This window comes from Barbus barbus (assembly GCF_936440315.1).
Source record: "Barbus barbus genome assembly, chromosome: 8".
Lineage (NCBI taxonomy): Eukaryota > Metazoa > Chordata > Actinopteri > Cypriniformes > Cyprinidae > Barbus > Barbus barbus.
In genome coordinates, this window is record NC_136736.1 from 20,466,598 (window position 1) to 20,487,233 (window position 20,636).

General features: G+C 37.3%; 1 protein-coding gene across 2 annotated transcripts in view; it reads left to right on the forward strand.

The window, feature by feature from the left end:
- Nucleotides 1–16,538, forward strand: part of LOC306874081 (F-box/WD repeat-containing protein 7) — a 153,406-nt gene extending 136,868 nt beyond the window's left edge. For both annotated transcript variants that reach the window (XM_079423818.1, XM_079423819.1), the window contains 5 exons: nt 228–341; nt 8,949–9,130; nt 10,176–10,401; nt 11,764–11,974; nt 14,201–16,538. In XM_079423818.1, coding sequence (XP_079279944.1) covers nt 228–341; nt 8,949–9,130; nt 10,176–10,401; nt 11,764–11,974; nt 14,201–14,469 — 1,002 coding nt within the window. In that variant the 3' untranslated portion in view covers nt 14,470–16,538. The remainder of the gene's footprint in view (nt 1–227; nt 342–8,948; nt 9,131–10,175; nt 10,402–11,763; nt 11,975–14,200) is intronic.
- Nucleotides 16,539–20,636: the final 4,098 nt, after the last annotated feature.

Consider the following 20,636-nt stretch of genomic DNA (forward strand, 5'->3'; position numbering starts at 1 on the left):
CATGCTTCAGCTGCACCAGACCAACTGGCAACAGCAGTGGTGTACCCGACTCTTTTGTTGCCATGGTGACCATGAACCTGTTGGTTCATGCTTGTCTCTGTCATGTTATTGAAAGCTGTCATTTGCCACATCAGCAGCATCACATCGTTCTCGCACATCACTGAAACACTAGCATTTCTTTTCATTTTCTAATTACTCCTTTTTCTCTCCTGGCTCTCTATTTTCAGGTGTTGAAAGGCCATGACGACCATGTCATCACCTGTCTCCAGTTCTGTGGAAACCGCATAGTGAGCGGCTCAGACGACAACACACTCAAAGTATGGTCTGCTGTTACTGGGAAGGTGAGTTTTTATTTATATTTTTATTTATTTGAAGGACTTTATAGAGTAATATATAATAATATAGATAGTATATAAATTATATATAATTTGTATATGTATATGTGTACATGTATATGTGTGTATGTGTTTGAATACATGAATTAAAAAAAATTAAAGATAATATTCTGTTGAATATCTGCTGTAAGAATTTTAATTACAGCAGATGATTCTGCTTAAAATGAGGCCAAACACAATAATCAAATACTGTATCTATTTGGGTCACACTTACTCACTAACACTGTTATTATCGGTTAAAATAATTGCCTTTTAATTCCACTATCTGTATCAAAGATGATAACTTAATTTTCCTAATTATGACTAATTAATATGATACATTGTGTACCATTTTCCATAATGTTTGGTGGCTTTGCTTGAGTTTTCGAAAATTTTTCAGATATTTGAGGTGTCCATCTTGACATGTCGATAGATGTGCAGCTGTTTCCTCTCTGTCCTCCTCTCATTCTCCCGGTCTTCTCACTCTCTCTCTCATGGGAGGTGTGTTTTCATTGAACATGCTTGTACAGCAGCACTCACTGCCATTTCAGTTCATCCAGAAAACCTGCACATAACCATTTTCATCACTTATTCACGTGAGAACTGAGGGGAGTCATGTTCTATTGAACGCTAAGATGATCACTAGCTACAAACAGCATGTCTTTCTGGCTGACCATCTCTCTCTCTTTCTCACCTCCATTCTCTGCCATTCCCCTCCTCGTGCACTTTAAGGATTCATTGCACTAGCTGATGCTGTGACATGGTCCTTATGCTGCAAGTTTATGGCAGTTGTAAAAAATGTGTGTGCGTTTCACTCATCATACAGCGCTGCCCTTTCCATCCTGACCTCCATTTTCATCCAGAGTCTAATGAAATCTCTCCTTGTAATGTTCACTATCATACCAGATACTAACACGGGCATTATCTTCCACGGTTGTTAGATTTTTCTCTTTTCCATCCTCTGTGTCTCTCACTAGTCCGCTTTTCACAGAAAAGGATCTCATCATTCCCAAGGTTATCAGCCTTTGAGCTTCTGTAATCAAATTTAGCGTGCATTGATTGGCTCTCTTCTTATCACAGCAGAGATGTGATTGGCTCAGCAGTAACATGCAGTCTGATGAGAGACATCATGGTAGCAGATGGCAGATGCGCCATGATTAGGGTCATCGCTGCATATATGGCAGGTTGCCTTTTCGTTCCCATCATGCAGTGCTGTTTGTGGAGCTGTCGAAAAGAAGCACCAGCTTGAAAATGCTTGTAAAGCTTGGATCAGCTTCTGTTATGCAGAATTATATCCAAATTCTTTCATAAAAAGGCTAAAACAGGCATTCAGCCAATCAGAGAGTGAATTTTACCATTTTACCATGAAAAATATATATGCAGGTATAAAAATCTATTTATAGTCATAAAAATATTTGTAAAAACAAATTGTTTTTAAAAGTTTGCAGACATAATCTTAAACTCAATATCCAATATCGGCGATAAATATTTAATATCGGCTAATAAAATAAACTTCTACAATTAAATGGCTAAAAGCATTTAAATGTATACATTATTTTAGTTCAATATTTAAGTAGTTAAATTATTATGTATTTTTAATTGCCGATATCAGCCGATAATTGATATGGTGCCAGTGTATTGTGCACCCCTAAAATGAAAGAGAATATCGCTGGATGAATAGTGTCTTAAGTCTGATGCAATACTTTAGAGAGTCCTGACTGTGGCCAATTAAACAGGAAATGCTGTGTCCTTTGAAGCGCCTGTCAGAGGAAGTGGAACAGTGAAGCAGGAGACAATGGGATTTAGTGCGACGACTATTATTTTACTGTACTCTTTCCTACTTTCTATTCCTTTCTGTGGTTCACTCAGATGTAAACTATTAACTGTCTGAGTACATTAATAACGTCCAATATACATTCATTTTGTGTTTTTAAACATTTGCATTTTCCACACCACACAGTCACTTTTGATCAGCAGTCTGCAGTTTTGTTGTCATGGCCACGGCTGCAAATGTTATTTTGGCTGCATTGCCTCTCTGAATCTATGGATGTTGCCCTCCCTCCCTTCTGTTTCATTGCTTCGTTCATCTCTTTCCGCTTCTCTTACAGAGTCTGTGTCTTCTTGACCTTGGGTCTGTTTACTTTTCCTTTCGCTACACTTCAGTTCACCATTTAAGTGCTGTGAACCCCAGGAGCTCATGCAAGCAGCTCACAGGCAGATACTCACCCTCTGAGACTAAAACCTTCTTGGGTTGAGATCGATAGTAGATCTACACAAATAGGCTCCTGTGGGTCATGGGTCCCGATTTTGTACATCGCCAACCCCCATATACACACATACTCACACAAACACTTCTTTTGCCGATTTGACCTCCATTTTCACTAAAGAATCAAAGCATTTGCTTTCTCTTTGTATGGTGGTTTGATTTCTCATTGTCCAAGTTTCTCTCCATTCTTTGCTTGCTTAGCTCTTTATCTGAGGATAAAGCCGGCCAAAGAATGTCATGGTGAGAGAATAGTTGGAATTCCTTAACACACAAGTGTACTCCGTTCTCATTAAAACACCCTTCACTGTTTTCACTCATTATATTGGAGTCCATTTTGAGTTTATAGATTAAAACAGGGAAAAACTTCTTTTCCACAAGCAAATAAAATAAAAATCTGTCCAAAGGGGCCATTTTGCTGCAGTCCATCTGTTGGAAGCAGCAGGTTTCTTTCTGTGTAGGTAAGAAGGTGCCCTTCACTGCTGATCTGAGACCAGATTAACAGCTTTTCCCATAATAGATAATGTTTATTGGGAGTTGGCAACGCCACCACCATGGGCTGGTTCCCTCTTTCTGTAGAAGTGATTCATGAATAACTTGGGTGGAAAAGAACAGTTTGTAGAGAAATTCTGGTTGCTAAAAGTACCTTTTTAATTAAAGATTTTTTTATCTATGCCTATTTCTATAAATTCTCATTTAGGGTCCTGGACATACCTGAAAAGTGTCGACACAGATGTGTTGTAAATGTGTGCAGAAAAACCTCTTACGAATATGTTTGCAGCCCAATTTGACCCGCATATTTCATAACTAAATGCAGCATTACATTTATGCTAACCAAAGAATCTTATACTGCATTTATGCTAACCAAAGAATCTTATACTGCATTAAAGGAATACATTTGTATAAGTTTGCTGGAAACTGATCCTGTAATTTAGCATCATGTTCTACTCCTTCAATTGTTACGATCCTACCCAGATTTGTAGCCTAATAGAAGAATTTACCTATAAGAGTTATGAACCTGAGAGTTTTCATGAACCTTGTTTGAGAATAATTCACTAGACATGATTTCTTGCCATTATTTAGTGGTCATTTAGTTATTCATTGGTCCTTTATTTACAGCTGAATCTGAAAAGCTGTGCAGGAAACGCTTGCATAATCACGTTAGAAAGTGTATACTGGTTGACAAACTTTTATCGCTGTTTTATAGCTCTCCCCAGTATCATAAGCCAGACATGAAAATAAGTAAATGTCTGAGCAATGCCTGATATGAACCGAAGATAAAGATTGGATGGGCGTGCCGTGGATTACAGACCATCTTCACCCGCGCTAGCTTGATAATGCTATTACTGGCCCCCTTCCATAGTAAATGAATGGGCATCATGCTGTGTGTAATAGGGAAGGGATTTTAAGGGAAGATTAGGCTCTAACGCAGCATCCTGCTCATTTGAATGCGTGCCATGCTTGAGGATGTGTACAGCACGATAAGCGTCTGATGAGGGATGAAATGTGACTGAGACATAAGCAAAGAGATGAGTTGTTTTGGATTATGATCAAGTTAAGAAAAGGGGCTTCTATGGTCTTTGGTTTTAATGTTGTCTCCGTGACATGACCAACAAAAACTACACTATTCAGATTAACTGGTAAACAAGTGGGGTGTTTCAGAGATTTGCACCACTTCATAGATTATATGTAGCACTCTTTTTGTTTCACGGGGAGCTGTCAGACTCATCTCCCTTAGTTGAAAAGGATTCTTCCTAAAACTTCAGAGATGCTCACCAGGTTTCCTCTGTGCCGGCTGTATGGACATGCCTAACATCTCAGTTTCAAAATGCCTGTGGAATATTCCTTATATAGTGTCAGTGACACTTGGCCAACATCTCTCTCTTTCTGTCACATCACAACCAGCCCTGGGCTAAAACGTATTTAATCTGGCTTCTCTGAGATGTGTCGACAGGATTTACCCACAGCTCTTTTCACCTGTGCAGTGATGAGTGGCGTGGAAAGTTTTGGTGTGCACAAAAGGTTATGTGGATACCTTGAAAATAAAACTAAATATATAGTAAAAGGCTTTTCACACTGGGTTTAAAGCTGCATTTCTCACTTGTAATTTTGAAAGGGAAACCTGGTCCGGCTAGCTCCGTTTTTCAATAGTGTGATCTCCTGGCCTGGATGGGTCTTAGAAATGAATAAAATCGCCGAAAATTCAGTAGTTAATAGAAATGTTTCTTATGCGCTGTTATTAAATATTTATTTGGTTAATGTTCTCTTTTATGTGTAATCTCTAGAAAATAAATACATAAAGAATATTATATCTATGCACAGCAAAACAGTTTTTATGCATTATTGGTTAAGGTTTGGGCTCATTTAGGGGTGAGCAATATTAGCAAAAAAAATTTTTTAATTCTAATTGATTTAAAACAGTCACTCTTTAGTTTACATGTCTTTTGAAAGTGTGATTTCCAGGCTTAGAAAAGTCATGGAAATTAACAAAATGCTAAGTGGTTAATATAAATATTCTTGTTATGCTCTCTACAATATTTGCTTAGAAAATTATCTGTATGATAGATAGATAGATGGATAGATGGATAGATAGATGGATAGATAGATAGATAGATAGATAGATAGATAGATAAGTCTTGGAAAAAATATTGCTAGAAAGTTACAGCAAGTTATTTGGAAACAAACATCTGATCATAAACGTCCTCAGTGCTTACGTCATTAAATATTCATAAGCTTTTGTACGATTTACTTTCAGCACCTGAGGGGAAGAAAGTAATGTTGAACAGTGGTGACAAATATGTTTACTGGAATAAAGTAGCAACTGTATTATGTTTATACTATATTTCAGAAGATTTCAAATGATGAGCTGATTTGCCAATATTTCCACACATGAACTAGGATGTATTAAAGCAGCTATTTGCATTTTGTACCCTGATGAATATGCAAACATGAATGTTAATCTGGTGTTTACAAATATACAGCGTGAAATCTCAATTTTTTCAGGATTAATTACTAACCCAAGTATGAGTTGTGAAACCCTGGGTTTAGAGCAACAATTTCAAATCCGAAAACCCATGGGACTGTTTATGTAATGTTCGAAAGCAGCTCTCTGCCTCTGGAGGTCACCTTTCGTGGAGATGTTTATGCTGTCGCAGGAGGCCTGGGTGTGACAGGACATCCTGTAGAGAGGAGTGAGGAGGTCACAGGGAGAGTATGAGCATATGTATTTGCTCATACTGTGAAAACAGCCTTCCGGCCTCCATCCTCCTGTTTACTTATTTCTTTCATCACATCTTTCAGTCATCCTAAAGCCTTTGGCTCCATTTCACGCTCTCTCCCCTCATTTTCGCAGCTTTATTCTCCTTTTAATTTCCTGCGACTCTCTCCTCCCCCTCCCGCTCTCCAGCCATGACTCAGACTGCACCTTTGGCTGACCACCAACTCCTTAACATGCAGACTGCAGCACTCCTGCCCAAACCCTCCACCCACTTCTGCATCAGAGAAACAAACACACCCAGCCAGAGATTACGTTCTCATGCTGATCTTGCAAATCATATATTATAGAAAATATATCTAAATCTGTTCTTGAATCAGGGCAAACCTCTTGTTTATGGCCTGATGGTCTTAAAACCCCCGCTTAAGATATTTAAATGGGTTTTATGGTAGTTAGATAATTAGCTCCATGCCATTCATATGTAATGAGGATAACCCAGTGTTATTTTAGTTATTTATGCAGGTAACATTTTAGTATAAGGAAAAATTCACATTATTATCTAGCTGCTTATTAGCATGCCTATTATTACATATACATATTACATATTAAGAGTTTGAGGCAAAAGTCGTAGTTAATGGTTTAATAGCGAGAATTTGACCTTAAAATAAAGTGTGACCTTTGTACACTGTTGTTAAATTAGCCTTTTTTGCATTTTAATTAATTGTTTTGTAATTTTATGTGCTTTTGTTATTTTTATTTTTTGAATTTTTCTATTTAGCTTTATTTCAGTTTTAGTACTTCAACTTTTTATTTCATTAAGTTAAACATTAACAATATTGGTCTAACCTCTTATGACTTTTACAATAGTCTGTCCTTCCCAGAAAGCTTGGTACTAATTTGGTTTAGTGATGTAATATGGTGGTGACATGCTAGGGTTTGTACTCAAACTTTTCCCCCATATTTAGGGAAAGGGAAATGGTGTGTGGCCAAGTATGGTGACCCATACTCGGAATTTGTGCTCAGCATTTAACCCATCTAAGTGCACACACAGTAGTGAACATACACCCGGAGCAGTGGGCAGCCAATGCTGCGGCGCCCAGGGAGCAGTTGGGGGTTTGGTGCCTTGCTCAAGGGTCTCACCTCAGTTGTGGTATTGAGGGTGGAGAGAGTGTTGGTTATTCACTCCCCCCACCTACAATCCCTGCTGGACCTGAGACTCGAACCCATGACCTTCAGGTTACAAGTCCAACCCTCTATCCATTAGGCCACGACTGCCCATGGCCCTAAAAGACGTTTGTGCTCACGGGAACCATTCCGCACAGCATAGTTTCATTTGTTTACCTTGTATACCCTCCTTTAACTCCTTTACAGAGCCTAGGCTCAACAGCTTAACTGTATTTAACAGACAGATGTTCTTCAAACTACAGTTCCCACAAACCATTGTAGTCTGTGGTTTGATAATGAAAAGCTTCACTAATAGTGCTCTTCCAGATGGGAGAGGACTTTTTTGGTATGAAAATAGGGGGGTTAGCAATGAAAACAGCTGCTCCAAATGGTCTGCTCACCATCTGAGACACGAATATGTGCGCCAGACCTGGCCATTCAGAGATGCGGTGGGTTTCGAACACAAGAGCGAGGGTGTTGAAATGCGAGCCGCTTCAGTCCGATGAGCACAATGTGGATTTTTGGAAGGAGACTAAACAAAATAAGCACGGGCACTTTACCGCCCTGGCTGCAATTTGCACAGTATCTTCTTCGCTAAGATTAGATGTGGACTGTAAAATGAGTGGAATTTGGAAGGGGTTACTCAAATGGACTTAAACCTCGATCCTTGGCTTCAAACGTTTCCCACCAGCCACTCAAACGGAATGTTAATCTCCATGCCTCATGGGTGCCACAGACTTGCTCTTTTATGGTTTCTCAACGGGCAGATAAACAGACACCTAAGCCATTTGGTTTCAAAGGTCCACTCACAGACACAGGCTGAGCAGGCTCTAATCGCCTGAGAACACTGCCTGAAAGCTTTGTGCTCGCCGGCATTATTTAAACCACCTCAACATTCCATTGGAATGATCCATTGCCTTAGTAACACGTGCTCATTATGGAACACAACACCTCATGCATAATGCAGTAAGAAGTGCATTAATATTCATGATTTAACCCCCTCCCTCTTGTCTCTGGCGTGTTATGGACACTACAAATGAGAGCGGAGTAGCTTTTGATCATAAGAAATTGTCTTTTGGCACGTTTTAACACTGATTGTTCTGAGGCAACATCTTTGTTGTTTCTCCAGTTCCCTTAAAGAGCCATTCTTGCTTTTAACCCCTTTGTTTTACCGTCCAATTTGTCATTTTTTGCTAGTACAGTAATGGCTTTAAATTACTGTTAATTGGTTCAATTTCCTTGAGTCTTTGCTCTTTTGTTCCATCAACTGCCACATACGGCGACGGAACAAAGCAAGACGCGTTAAAACACTCGAAAGCCCCGGGTGTCTTGGAGGTTGGTAATCTTCTAAAGATTAATGATGCATTACAGTTGATCATGATCGAGATGGAGACAGAAATAGGAGCAGCTGCATTATGAATTAAAGGCTTTGAGACCTCCTCTTTCACATCTCCTGGGTTTATCACCCCTGCTTTTATCGGTCATGGTTCAGAGGTTGCGCCTTTGACACTTGCAACGCTTTCCACTCGCATCATAACACAACGAAATGACCTTTGATTCAGTGTTTGCCTCTGAAATGAAATTGAATTTGGTTTAATTATATTTAGAGGAAATGGCCCTTAGCCTCATGGATTATTCTAAGGGAATTCTCTCATCGAGCTGATCAATATCTAATATATTATATGAAATAAAGAGTGTTTCTTTTTCCATTAACGCTGTTTCCTGCTTCGAATGGACTGTAAAGTTATTTGATGTATGTTGATAAGCAGAAGTTATGTCTTGGGTAATGGTCAAAGTGATGGATTAGAGTGCTTCTAATTAGTGCAGGCATTGGGTAATTCATTTGAAATCTTTTTGTTGGCCATTTGTTCAGAGTTGCAGCCGCATTTTAATTCAATTGATTTACCCTTGTATTTGTTCTCTTTTTCACCAGTGTTTGCGGACGTTAGTCGGCCACACCGGTGGGGTCTGGTCCTCTCAGATGCGAGACAACATTATTATCAGTGGCTCCACAGACCGAACGCTGAAGGTCTGGAATGCAGAGACGGGAGAATGTATCCACACGCTGTACGGTCATACCTCAACAGTGCGCTGTATGCACTTGCATGAGAAAAGGTAACATCTACCGCCTTCCAGAGCCCACAGTAAGATGCATATAGAATACTGCACTGCCTTTTATAAACCATTAAATAATTTTGCTTTAAACATATTAAACAGAATTTAGCAGATTTACATTAATAAAATGTAAAGTAGATAGGTTTTCCTAGGTTTTATGGGAAGATCAAAAAAGTGCCTATTTTATTATTTATATTTGTTTCAATAGATTTTTCACTCACTATAGATTTTTTATGATGTCAAAATATAAAAAATTTATGTTTTTTATTATTATTTAAAAATCTTAAAATTAACTTTAATATTAATGATAATTTTTGGTTAAAATAGATTGAAAGTGAAATGCTGATGTAAAGTATCAACCTTAAATAAACAGCTACCATGCATGAGTTCATTTACTTTAAAGGATTATATAAAGTACTGTATTTTATATGATACTTTAAAGATAATTACCTTCAAAAGCTGCAGACAATACATGATTGTGTGCTAGTTAAACCACACAGTTCCCATCTGGTTTCAGCTGTACATACTTACCGTGTGGAGTATTCACATACAGTTGAGAGGCTTGCTTCTTTATGCTCTGTTGTAAATGACACAATTGCTTGCCTGACTATTCTCAGTGTTTTCAGTGCCTCTGGGCCAATTGGTGTGCATATTTTCCCTTTGTGCCGTGCATGATTGCTTATTTTGTGCAGTGACCTCAGGCTTCATTCAGCAGCAACAAAAATAGTAGTTTGTTTGTTGCTCTGTTCTTCACCAGCACCCATTTTAATGTAAATTTTGCTCATTTAAAAAAATGTTTATCAAACCTGTGTCCTAGGGGTCTGGTTTTGTAAGCAAATAATATTTTTCCTTTGATTTATGTAATGCTATAAGCAAACACATCCCTTGGAGGTACAAGAAATCGACTGTCGTAAACTGCTGAATTAATGCCTGATTAAGTTCTTCCATTATAAGTTGAGAAAGAAATCATTTAAACTATTATATGGAACTACTAATTTAACTAATTTAAGGTGTTGAAGTAAACCGGTTTGTTTTTCTTTCTCAGGGTGGTGAGCGGTTCCCGGGACGCTACGCTGCGGGTTTGGGACATAGAGACGGGTCAGTGTTTGCACGTGCTCATGGGTCATGTGGCGGCCGTTCGCTGTGTACAGTATGACGGCCGTAGGGTGGTCAGCGGGGCCTATGACTTTATGGTGAAAGTGTGGGATCCTGAAACGGAGACCTGCCTACACACACTCCAGGGTCACACCAACAGAGTCTACTCTCTACAGGTAAACAAACATTTACGTACACCTGACTCACATGCTGTATCACTCAACCACTTTAGCTGCCTCTCAGATGGCTGATGGATTTGTAGTTGTTTAAAGCAAGAAAAAGAATCAAGCCACTTTAGCCTTTCGCCCAATGAAAAATGAAATGCCTCTACGGGTTATTGCTTTTAATTCTTCAGCAGTAAGGCAAGAGATCTTTAAAGCTCAAGCATCACTCATTGCAGAGCATGGGATAAAGAGATATTTTGTGTGAAAAAGCACTATCATTCTACATATTCTTTTGAAAAGCATTTATGACCCATCCTACTGCTAACTGTGCACAAATTTTACATAAGCCACATGCCTTCAGTGACTCAGAGTTATTAGGTGTAACAGTAATAGGATCTGCAAAACTGTTAAGCTTGTGTCATTGCCCATTTTTTTTATAATCAGTAGCATTAGACTCATTCAAAAGTGCATTTAAATTGCGATTCATACATTATACATACAAATACATACATTTGAAAATGCTTCTTATATGATGCTGTTCTTAAACTTCAGAGTCAAGCTGATTTGTTAAAATATTATAAACATTTGCAAAACTTTTGTCCACCAAATTAATGTGGTACAACCAACATGCAAAAACATTGAAAATAAAAGAATTGGATGATTTGACCTTTTTGACATAGCAAAATTAGCTCAGATTGTAAACAACCCCAGAAAACTTTAGGAATAAAAGAATAAAAACATTTGGGGGAAAAAATTAAATAAGTAATTGTCAATTATTTTTTAGCATAAAAAAATAAAATAAAATGTGCATTCACATGTATTGAAAGTGGTATTGTTTTTTAAATGGTTTCACCACGTGACATTTTATGTCATTAGTGAGCCATTAAACTATTGTTGAAAATGGTATAAAAGTTCAAAACCATATGAAACCAACATGAATGCAAAGCTTACGTTCAACGTGATTTACAAGATTTTTGTTACTTTTGTCTTGTCATTGACCCAGCAACTGTGGGACAAAGCATCTGGGCTGTAGTCCATACTAATCCACATTTGTCCTGGTTTGTTCATATATCCATCATTTTAAGAGCTTTGCTGTAATTACATTAGAAAAAATGTAATCAAACATATTGGCATTTAATACAATAACAATAGAATGGAAAATATCTGGAATTCAGCTTGTGCTGCATCTCATTGTGAAATGAATCAAATCCCTGACATACTGACTAAAGCTTTTATTGAATTGTTCTTGGCTTTTATTCTAGACGGAGAATAAGCCAAATGACTACTCTGGGTGTTTAGCCACAGTTATTTCTTATATAACATATCATTTATTAATTACTGCACAATGATTTATTTAATCCACTCTTTCTGCAGTTTGACGGCATCCACGTGGTGAGCGGTTCATTGGACACGTCAATTCGGGTGTGGGATGTAGAGACTGGAAACTGTATTCACACGCTCACAGGTCATCAGTCTCTCACCAGCGGCATGGAGCTCAAAGATAATATCCTTGTCTCTGGAAATGCAGACTCCACCGTCAAGATCTGGGACATCAAGACTGGCCAGTGCCTACAGACACTGCAAGGTGAGGAGAGAGAGTCTGACTGATCGCCAACTCAAATATCAAATTTGATGGAATGCTTTATCCATGAAAATTAATTAATGCTCCCTCATAGTCCCACTCTTTATTTTTCCTCATTCGACAAGATGTTTTACTCTAATATACGTCACGATAGGGAAGAAAATATCACAATTTCTGCCACCTTCAAAACCAACATAATACTTAAATTTCTGTTTTTCCTCACTCCTTTATCATATGGCTTCAGAAGACTTGGCATACATGTACCATAATGCTATATTTTGTCCTTTTCTGGAGCTTGACAGCCACTTAGAATTGTTTATTTATAAAAAGATAATTCAAAACATTCTACTTTTGTGAAAAAAATTATTGCATATAAATTTGGAACAACGTGAATGAGTAAATAATTGAAAGTAAACATATATTTTTGAGGGTGAACCATTCTTTTAAGAGCTTCAGATCACGAATTAATAATCAGACTGCTTTTTGTGTGGTTATTTAATTTGATAAGTGTTCTTCAGTTTCAAGTATCACATTTGTATGTGCCTCAAGCACTTTATTTTTCACTACCTCACAGGCGTTTGTGTTTCTAAAGATGTATTTTTCATAATTCCCAGCCTCTCTTAACATCTTGAGCCTTGCTCTTCTGGAAGGGTGAGGGATGGATGACATGGTGAAAGGAATTGGAGGGGGTTGGGGTGTGTTGTTGGGGGTGCCCAGAGGGTACTAAAGAGGGGGATGGGCCATATATCAGTTTGTAGGTCATTCAATAAGGTCATTGAGCATTTCCTGTTATCACTTAATGACTCTCTTTTGACATAATACACAAAAACACACATTTAACCCCAGACAAGATGCTCAACTCTGTGGCGGAGCTTTGAAGTCCAAACGCTCAAACACAGAGTCACTCATTAAAGAAAAGGGACTATTGTGGCACTCTGTGTAGTGTCTTGCACATCAATAGAGAGCGGCCATCTCATTTGCATTCACACAGTTGACTTTAGCGCTCTGCTAATGGGTATTCATGAACAAATTCATGCCTTTGAAATGGATATTTTTAGTTTCATTCACTCACAAACTTCAGTCTGTCTTTGTTCTCAGGTCTAGATGTTTGATAACATGATTTTCCGTATTTGACTCTGTGGATTGCCTGTGATGTTGCTGGAATAGCTCACCGCACCCCTCTGCAGTAACAGGAGCCATTGTAGCGCATCTCTTTCTTTTGCTATTCCTCGCTGACGGCAGTCTAAGCACTTTTGTTTAGACTCGCATGTTTCTTGACCTATCAGAAAGACTGGCTCAATTCAATACCTCAAGGACATAAAATCAAAGCCGTTTATGCCACAGTATTTCCCGTAACCATAGTTACACGTTCTCTCTTCGCTCTCTCTGCCGTGGCAAGGAGCTTCTTGTCTATTGGTGATTTCACTGTTGCAGTGTCTCTCTCCATCTGGAATTCCTTAAGTACACTTTTAAAAAAAGGACTTATGAAAATAATATACTTAAGAATATACTTTAGTGTGAGCTGGATGTAATGTTTTGAACACTTAAATGCTGTATATTATGCTGTTAGTTAAACTTAGTTTTTTTAACCAATTAATAAAAGTTAAGTGAATCTATGCAAGTAACTTTTTTGAAATGTGTTTAAAGTGCGCTGCAAAATATACAGACAAGCATTTATGGTAAACTAAAAAAATACGTTCTATTGAAATTTGGCTTACGCTTTATTTTAAGGTGTCCTTGTTACAGTTTAATTATACTGAGCATATTAAACAGTATTTTACATGTGCTTTAGCTTGTACTTTTAGTATGTTAGTCAACAGATCAAAAATGGACATCAAAGTACAACATAAGATTATTAAAACAAGTATTTAAAGTGTGCTTTGAGACTTTTGATTTGACATTATTAAAAAGTGCTGTTTTTAAAAGTACTTAAGAAGCATAGTCATGAAAGTGTACTCTTTATAAATATACTTAAAGGGAGAGTTCACCCCCAAAAAATGAATTCTGGATCTCATACCAAACCCATAACATTTTGGTTTGTCTTCTGAACACAAAGATCTTTTTAATGAAACCTATCCTTTTAATTGGCTTTTATTTCAGCAATATTATATTTGCAAGTTATTTATAAAAAATTATATGCTTTAAAGATTTGAAATGTATTTATAAGTGTTCATTCAATACAAATTAGTGCACTTTTTTTAACTTCTGTTTCCTTTATTTTGCTCTCAGGTCCCCACAAGCACCAGAGTGCAGTAACATGCCTGCAGTTCAACAAGAATTTTGTCATCACCAGCTCCGATGATGGTACGGTGAAGTTGTGGGACCTTCGGACGGGCGAGTTTATCCGCAACCTGGTCACACTGGAGAGCGGAGGCAGCGGCGGCGTGGTCTGGCGCATCCGCGCCTCCAATACCAAACTCGTTTGTGCGGTGGGCAGCCGCAACGGCACAGAGGAAACCAAGCTCCTGGTGCTGGACTTCGATGTGGACATGAAGTGAAGGGGGTGAACTTAAAGGGGACTTGTTTGGAAAACGGGGAGGGTGGAGGAGAGCAACCTGCCCCGGGTCTCTCCGCGTCAGGACCGATCGCTCACTTCCCCGATATGTTGCCGCCAACATTTCTCCCCATCTTGCCACGGTCCACGACTGCCGCTACAGTTCCGTTCACCTTCCGAAGGGGGGAGTGGGGGCAGACGCTCATGCACCACAGCATTCTGGGAAGAAAACTGACAAGAAGGACTTGGGAAAACAGGATAGTCCCTTTTCCTACCACTCAAGGCGACCTTGCACAGAGACTTGTTCGCTCAAGCCTGACTGAAATTCACACCCATATGTACAAACATTATTTTTTTGATCAAAACAGTCAACACTGTATACATGAGACCCTAACGCATCAACACGGACACGGAGTGATAGTGTATACAAATTAAGTTTTAAAGGAGCAAGATGAGAATTTGAAGAGCCTTGTATTGCGGGAGTGATTCGAGCATGAGAGACAAAGGAAGCCAATTTTGTCAGTCCTCATCAACCTCAGCACACGCCAAATACCCCTTTCTTCTTCACGTGTTGAATTTCTTTTGTATCCGTTTTTTCAGTTCTTTTTTTTTTTCCTTTGTTCCCCACGACTTGTCTTTTGGTTCTCACGTCAACAGCTGTGAATTAAAGTTTTGTGCTTTCTTTTCAAGTTCAGCATTTGTTTTTGTTTTTTTTTGTTTGTTCACTTCCTGCCTACTGTTGCAAACAACAGGTTTCAGTATTAAGCTAAACCCACTCTGCTGTTTCACACATTTTTGGGGTTTTATTTTATTTGTTTTTTGTTTTATTTAGTACTCCATAAGCAGTGCCTCTCTGGATCGGAGATGACCTGCGTTTGTTTTTCAACCAGTCTGGTTTCATTAGCTCATCAGTGCTGGTGCTCTGTGGGAAATGGGTATGTTTTCCCATAAACTCCTGGGAATATGCCCCCCCCCTCCCCACTTTTTCCCCCCAGTACTGTCCATCCCAGTGGCTAAACTGGATTTTATGCTGCTAGACTCACAGAAAAATAAGGTGGAACTTTAACTGGCTGTGACGTTTTAGTCCCAGACGAAATTCTAAACAAAACTAACTTGTAGAGTTTGAACTTGTAAAAACGACACAAACAAACGTACCAACAAAAGCAAGATATCGACATAACAGCTTCTCTTTTTTTGCCACTGAAACTTGAGCCAAATGTGCCTCTACGAGGCGTAGAGGAGGGAGAATGTCTGACAAAGAGACGGGTTTGTCTGCTGAGATGAAACGACGGACGTGTAGAAACTATTTTGCGTGTTTGCGAGCATGACTGGGTGTGTGTGCGGGTGTGTGTTTGAGCAAATTGTTCACAGATTCCTTGGGACAAAAGCTCTGTCAGTCTGTTCTGTGTGGAAATGTATGCTTCAACGAAAAAGAATACCATTCTTGTTTTTAATTAGTTGAAAAATGAGATTGTTGGAACCGATGTTAAGTTACCGAAGAAACAAGGTGGTCTTAGTGTACAGAAATGGACATCTGATTACATTTTAAGTGCTAGAGCTAACCTGATTCCGTTGGTGACGCTCTCATGGTTTTTTTTTTTGTTTGTTTGTTTTTTTTGTAGTTTTTTTGTTAAAGCAGCTTCATAGATAAACAGGACGTAAACACATCCGTAGCCAAACGATTCGTCTCATCCTCCAAGTCACACAACTCATGCTGAACTGTGAAAGTGGTTTAACACTGTATATTAAAAGAAAACAATCTTGTTCTTTCTCCTGTTTTTAGTTTTTTTTTCTTCCTGTTTAATTTATAATCTGGTTTGAGAAATCAGATGTTGGAGCTGTTTTATTTTTTCAGTTTATGTAAACTGCCTGGCATAACAGACAGATATAAAAGGAAACCTTAAAGGGATTGTGTATTTGTTTGATTCATTTAGAATTTTTATTTTCTTATAACTTAAGTGCAATAAAATGTGGGTTTTTCTTTGTTCATTTCAACGATTTTGGTTGTGTGTTTTTCTCAATGTGTGAAAGTGTCTCATTTGTCCAATAAAGCTTCTATAGTTTGTTCTGCTTAAGAAAAAAACATTCCAGCCATTGAGCTTATTGGTTCATGTGATATTCGTTTAACAAGGCAGAATAGCTTGTCTTAAGTCTTCTACACAGGATGACATCTCTTCTCCTTCTCCTCCTACATCTCATTCTCTCATTAAAGGCCCAGATGCTCGAGTTACACTGCAGTGTGTCCTGCAGAACCGCTGATGAATCATCACAAAATATCTGGCTGAAATTCCTCTAGGGTAGATCAGTTTGTTTGTCATTCTTTAGAGTCTGCAACTCTTAAATATCATGTAGTCTTTTTACGGAACTTAGGCCTCCGTGTTCACAAACCTTCGGCATCAAGAGAATGGAAGTTTTAGTTCTTAGACGTAACCAAACGTTTGTCAGCTGAGGGAAGATGTGTTTTTCTGTATCTAATGCAGAGTCATCCTGCCTAAAGCTACAGGATGTTCATAGCCTGTTGCCTAGCAATGGTTCAGTTCTGCTTCGTTACCACAGAGTTTGAATAATTGTTACTAGAAGTCAAGAATGAGTACTGGAAGAAAAGCCTTACTGTAGCTAGTATATTATGTTCTCTGCATTGCAAAAATATTGCATGAAATTTGTTTAAAAAAAAAAATAGCATCTGTGGTTGCCAGAAATTCACAGTAAAATTACTGCATATTGGTGCTTGTATATAACTTACAACTATATATTTCATCAAGTTATAAAACTACTTTACTACTACTACTACTACTACTTGAACTATTAAAATACGCTTTTTCCTAAATATTTATGCTGATTACCACCACAATAACGTAAAACAGAAAGCCACATAATGAATCAGAGTTCACTGTGGCCTATATACCAACCATAACACTAAAATAAAACTGATAAAACAGACTAAAGTAACATTAGCCAACAGAAAATGAAACGCAAAACACCCTAATGTACATTAATGATAAAAATAAAACTCGATACAATATAATCATATGTGATTTTACGCAGGGACAGAAATATTTTGTAATTCTAAAGTTGGCTTTGCTTGTGGGAATGTAAAAAAAAAAAAAAGGAAAAATGCCAAAAGCACTGGTTATTTTTTTAAGAAACAAAGTTTAGATATTTTAAAGATATAACATTTAATAATAATAAAAAACAAGTGTATTTATTTATTGCTAGTCAAACATTTCAAACTTGGGAACTAAGATTAAAGACCATTACATAAAGTTCAGTGGGATCCTTTTATTATTTCTCTGTTCGTATTTTCTATTAAGAGGATGAATGAATACATTACATGAACTGTAGTCAAATGCAGTAGTAAAAGACCAAATGAATGCTGCTTTTATTGAAAATAAGGCGTTGCATAAGCTTGATATCAGGAAAATGACTAATATACATAAATGACTAATACTAATATTTTAAATATTAAGACCAATTCTAAAAGATGCTTTGCATCTATGTCTATACAGTGCAGCAATGCTTAAGTATCATGCTGTTTTTATAAAAGCCTTTAGACATCTGGGGTGTATTCCAGTAAGCAGGTTATGTGAGTAAGTTTGAGGATAAGCGAGCAGATAACCTCAGCTTTCGGTTCCAAAATCAGAGGTTACTTCCGGGGTATGTAAGTAACCATAGTAACTTGTTTTCTGAAGATATGTTCCAGGGTTAGTTCACTTCAGTGCCATCAGTGCACGTGTGACATACTGACCAGCCTTCAGTGGGCCTGACAGATGCCTGCACAACATTATAATATATATATATATTTGTCAAATATGCTTATTACATTTTTTGTTAAAAATACTAATTCCATTTAATGACAAATCAGGTTCTTTGGTGTCACTCTTACTATAACCTAAATGGCATTTTATAAGTTGAATTAAACCAGAAGTCATGAAGAGAGAAAAATAGATTTTTTCCTAATCATTATATCTGAGTTATTCCATAAGAATGTTTTATGAGGTGAAAAATTGTGGGAATAACACAATTTCCAAGAGAGAAGAACCTGCTGATGAAATTTGGACAGTGCAACTTGTAACCTTAGGTAAGTAGTTAAATTTTAATATAAAAGGAAGGCCACCAATTTTCATAAAAATATGATTTGGAATAAAAAACCATATAGAATTGGGACTTATTAAACATTTTTAATCCAATTTATTTTAAATGTATTCATTATGTCACCAAAGTCTAACACTTCAAGCCCACCTTCTTTCCGACTATTCGCCAGGACTGTTTTTTTTTAGTTTATGAGATTTATGTTTCCATATGAAGTCTAGAAACATTTTATTAATTCCTTTAGCGATAGAGTCGTGAATGAATAAAGAAAGAGAAGGATACACAAAGCGAGATAATCCTTCTGCTTTGTACAAAAGAACCCTCCCATGAAGTGAAAGATCTCTTTGGAGCCAAAGATTAAAGATACTTTGGGGTTTTTTCAACCTACCAGAAAAATTAAGTTGTTGTCTCGCTGCTAATTTTTTAAAGTAAATACCCAGATACTTTACAGTCTCTTTTACTAGGATACCATTAATTGAAGAATCGTCATTTTCATGGAGCATCATTATCTCACACTTGGACATATTCAGTTTCAGTCCAGAAGCACCTGAAAACTGCTCAATTACATTTAAAGCCTTAGGTAGCTGACTCTTATCTTTTAAAAAAAGAGCAGTATCGTCAGCCAACTGTGAGATTTTAATTTGTCTATCAAAGATAGATATACCTTCCAAACTTTTTTCAAAAGTGATACTTAAAGATAATTCCGTAACTAAAATAAATAAGAAGGACGAGATAGGACAACCCTGTCTAACACCACGGTTAATGTTAAATCTTTTAGAAGTGTAGAAGCCAATTAGGACAGAGCTGTTAATATCTCTATAAAACATTTCAATAACATTAACAAAAAAAGCACCAAAACCAAATAGCTTGAGAGTCTGCAAAAGAAATTCGTTTTCAAGGGTGTCAAAAGCTTTGTAAAAGTCTAGGAAAAGAATCATTAGAATGTACAGAATCTGCATAATCTAAAAGATCTAAAACAAGTCTTATATTGTTACTGATGTGCCTACCTTTTACAAAACCTGATTGTGTCTCAGCAACCAACATGTTAAGTTTGATTTTTAGTCTATTAGCAAAGATTAAGGATAAAAGTTTGTAATCAACAGTTAGGAGAGTAATTGGACGCCAATTATCAATTAAAAGAGTGTCTTTATCTGGCTTGGGAATAAGGCAGATAATACCTTGTTTCATTGATGTTGTCATGTCTTTCAGATCAATACATTCATTATACATATAAAGTAATGGGTGCTTAATTAATTCCCAAAAATGAGTGTAAAACTCAGCCGTTAACCCATCACTGCCTGGAGTTTTACCTTTCTTCATAGAATGAAGTGCAACTCGAATTTCCTCAATGGTCAAGTTAGAATGACAGAAGGCTTTAAATTCTTTATCAATAACTGGAACATAACCTTGTACCTTCTTTATGAAATTATCACAATTATGTTTATCAAATGTAGAAGTATAAATACTTGTATAAAAGTTTGTAACAAAATTAGAAGAGGTGTTTGAAGACACTTCAAACACCTCCTCCTATCTCACCGCCATCTTGGCCCCGCCCCCACCATGATGGTAGATGATTTGTGGAGAACGTGAATGTGTGACATCACTGGCGAACAGCCAATCACGAGCCTTGGTTAAAGGTTAAAGGTTTCGCTAAAGGTTAAGAGATTGAAGAATATGATGAATATAAATGCATTTACAATGAAAAAGGTACTTGTTCATGAAAGAGGACAAATAAAACAACTTATCTGGCTGTGAAGTGAAACGTGTTAAGTTAGTTTTTATAGTTGGAAATACAGGTGCATCTCAATAAATTAGAATGTCGTGGAAAAGTTCATTTCGGTAATTCAACTCAAATTGTGAAACTCGTGTATTAAATAAATTCATTGCCCACAGACTGAAGTAGTTTAAGTCTGGTTGTTTTAATTGTGATGATTTAGGCTCACATTTAACAAAAACCCACCAATTCACTATCTCAACAAATTAGAATACTTCATAAGACCAATAAAAAAAAAAAGATTTTAGTGAATTGTTGGCCTTCTGGAAAGTATGTTCATTTACTGTATATGTACTCAATACTTGGTT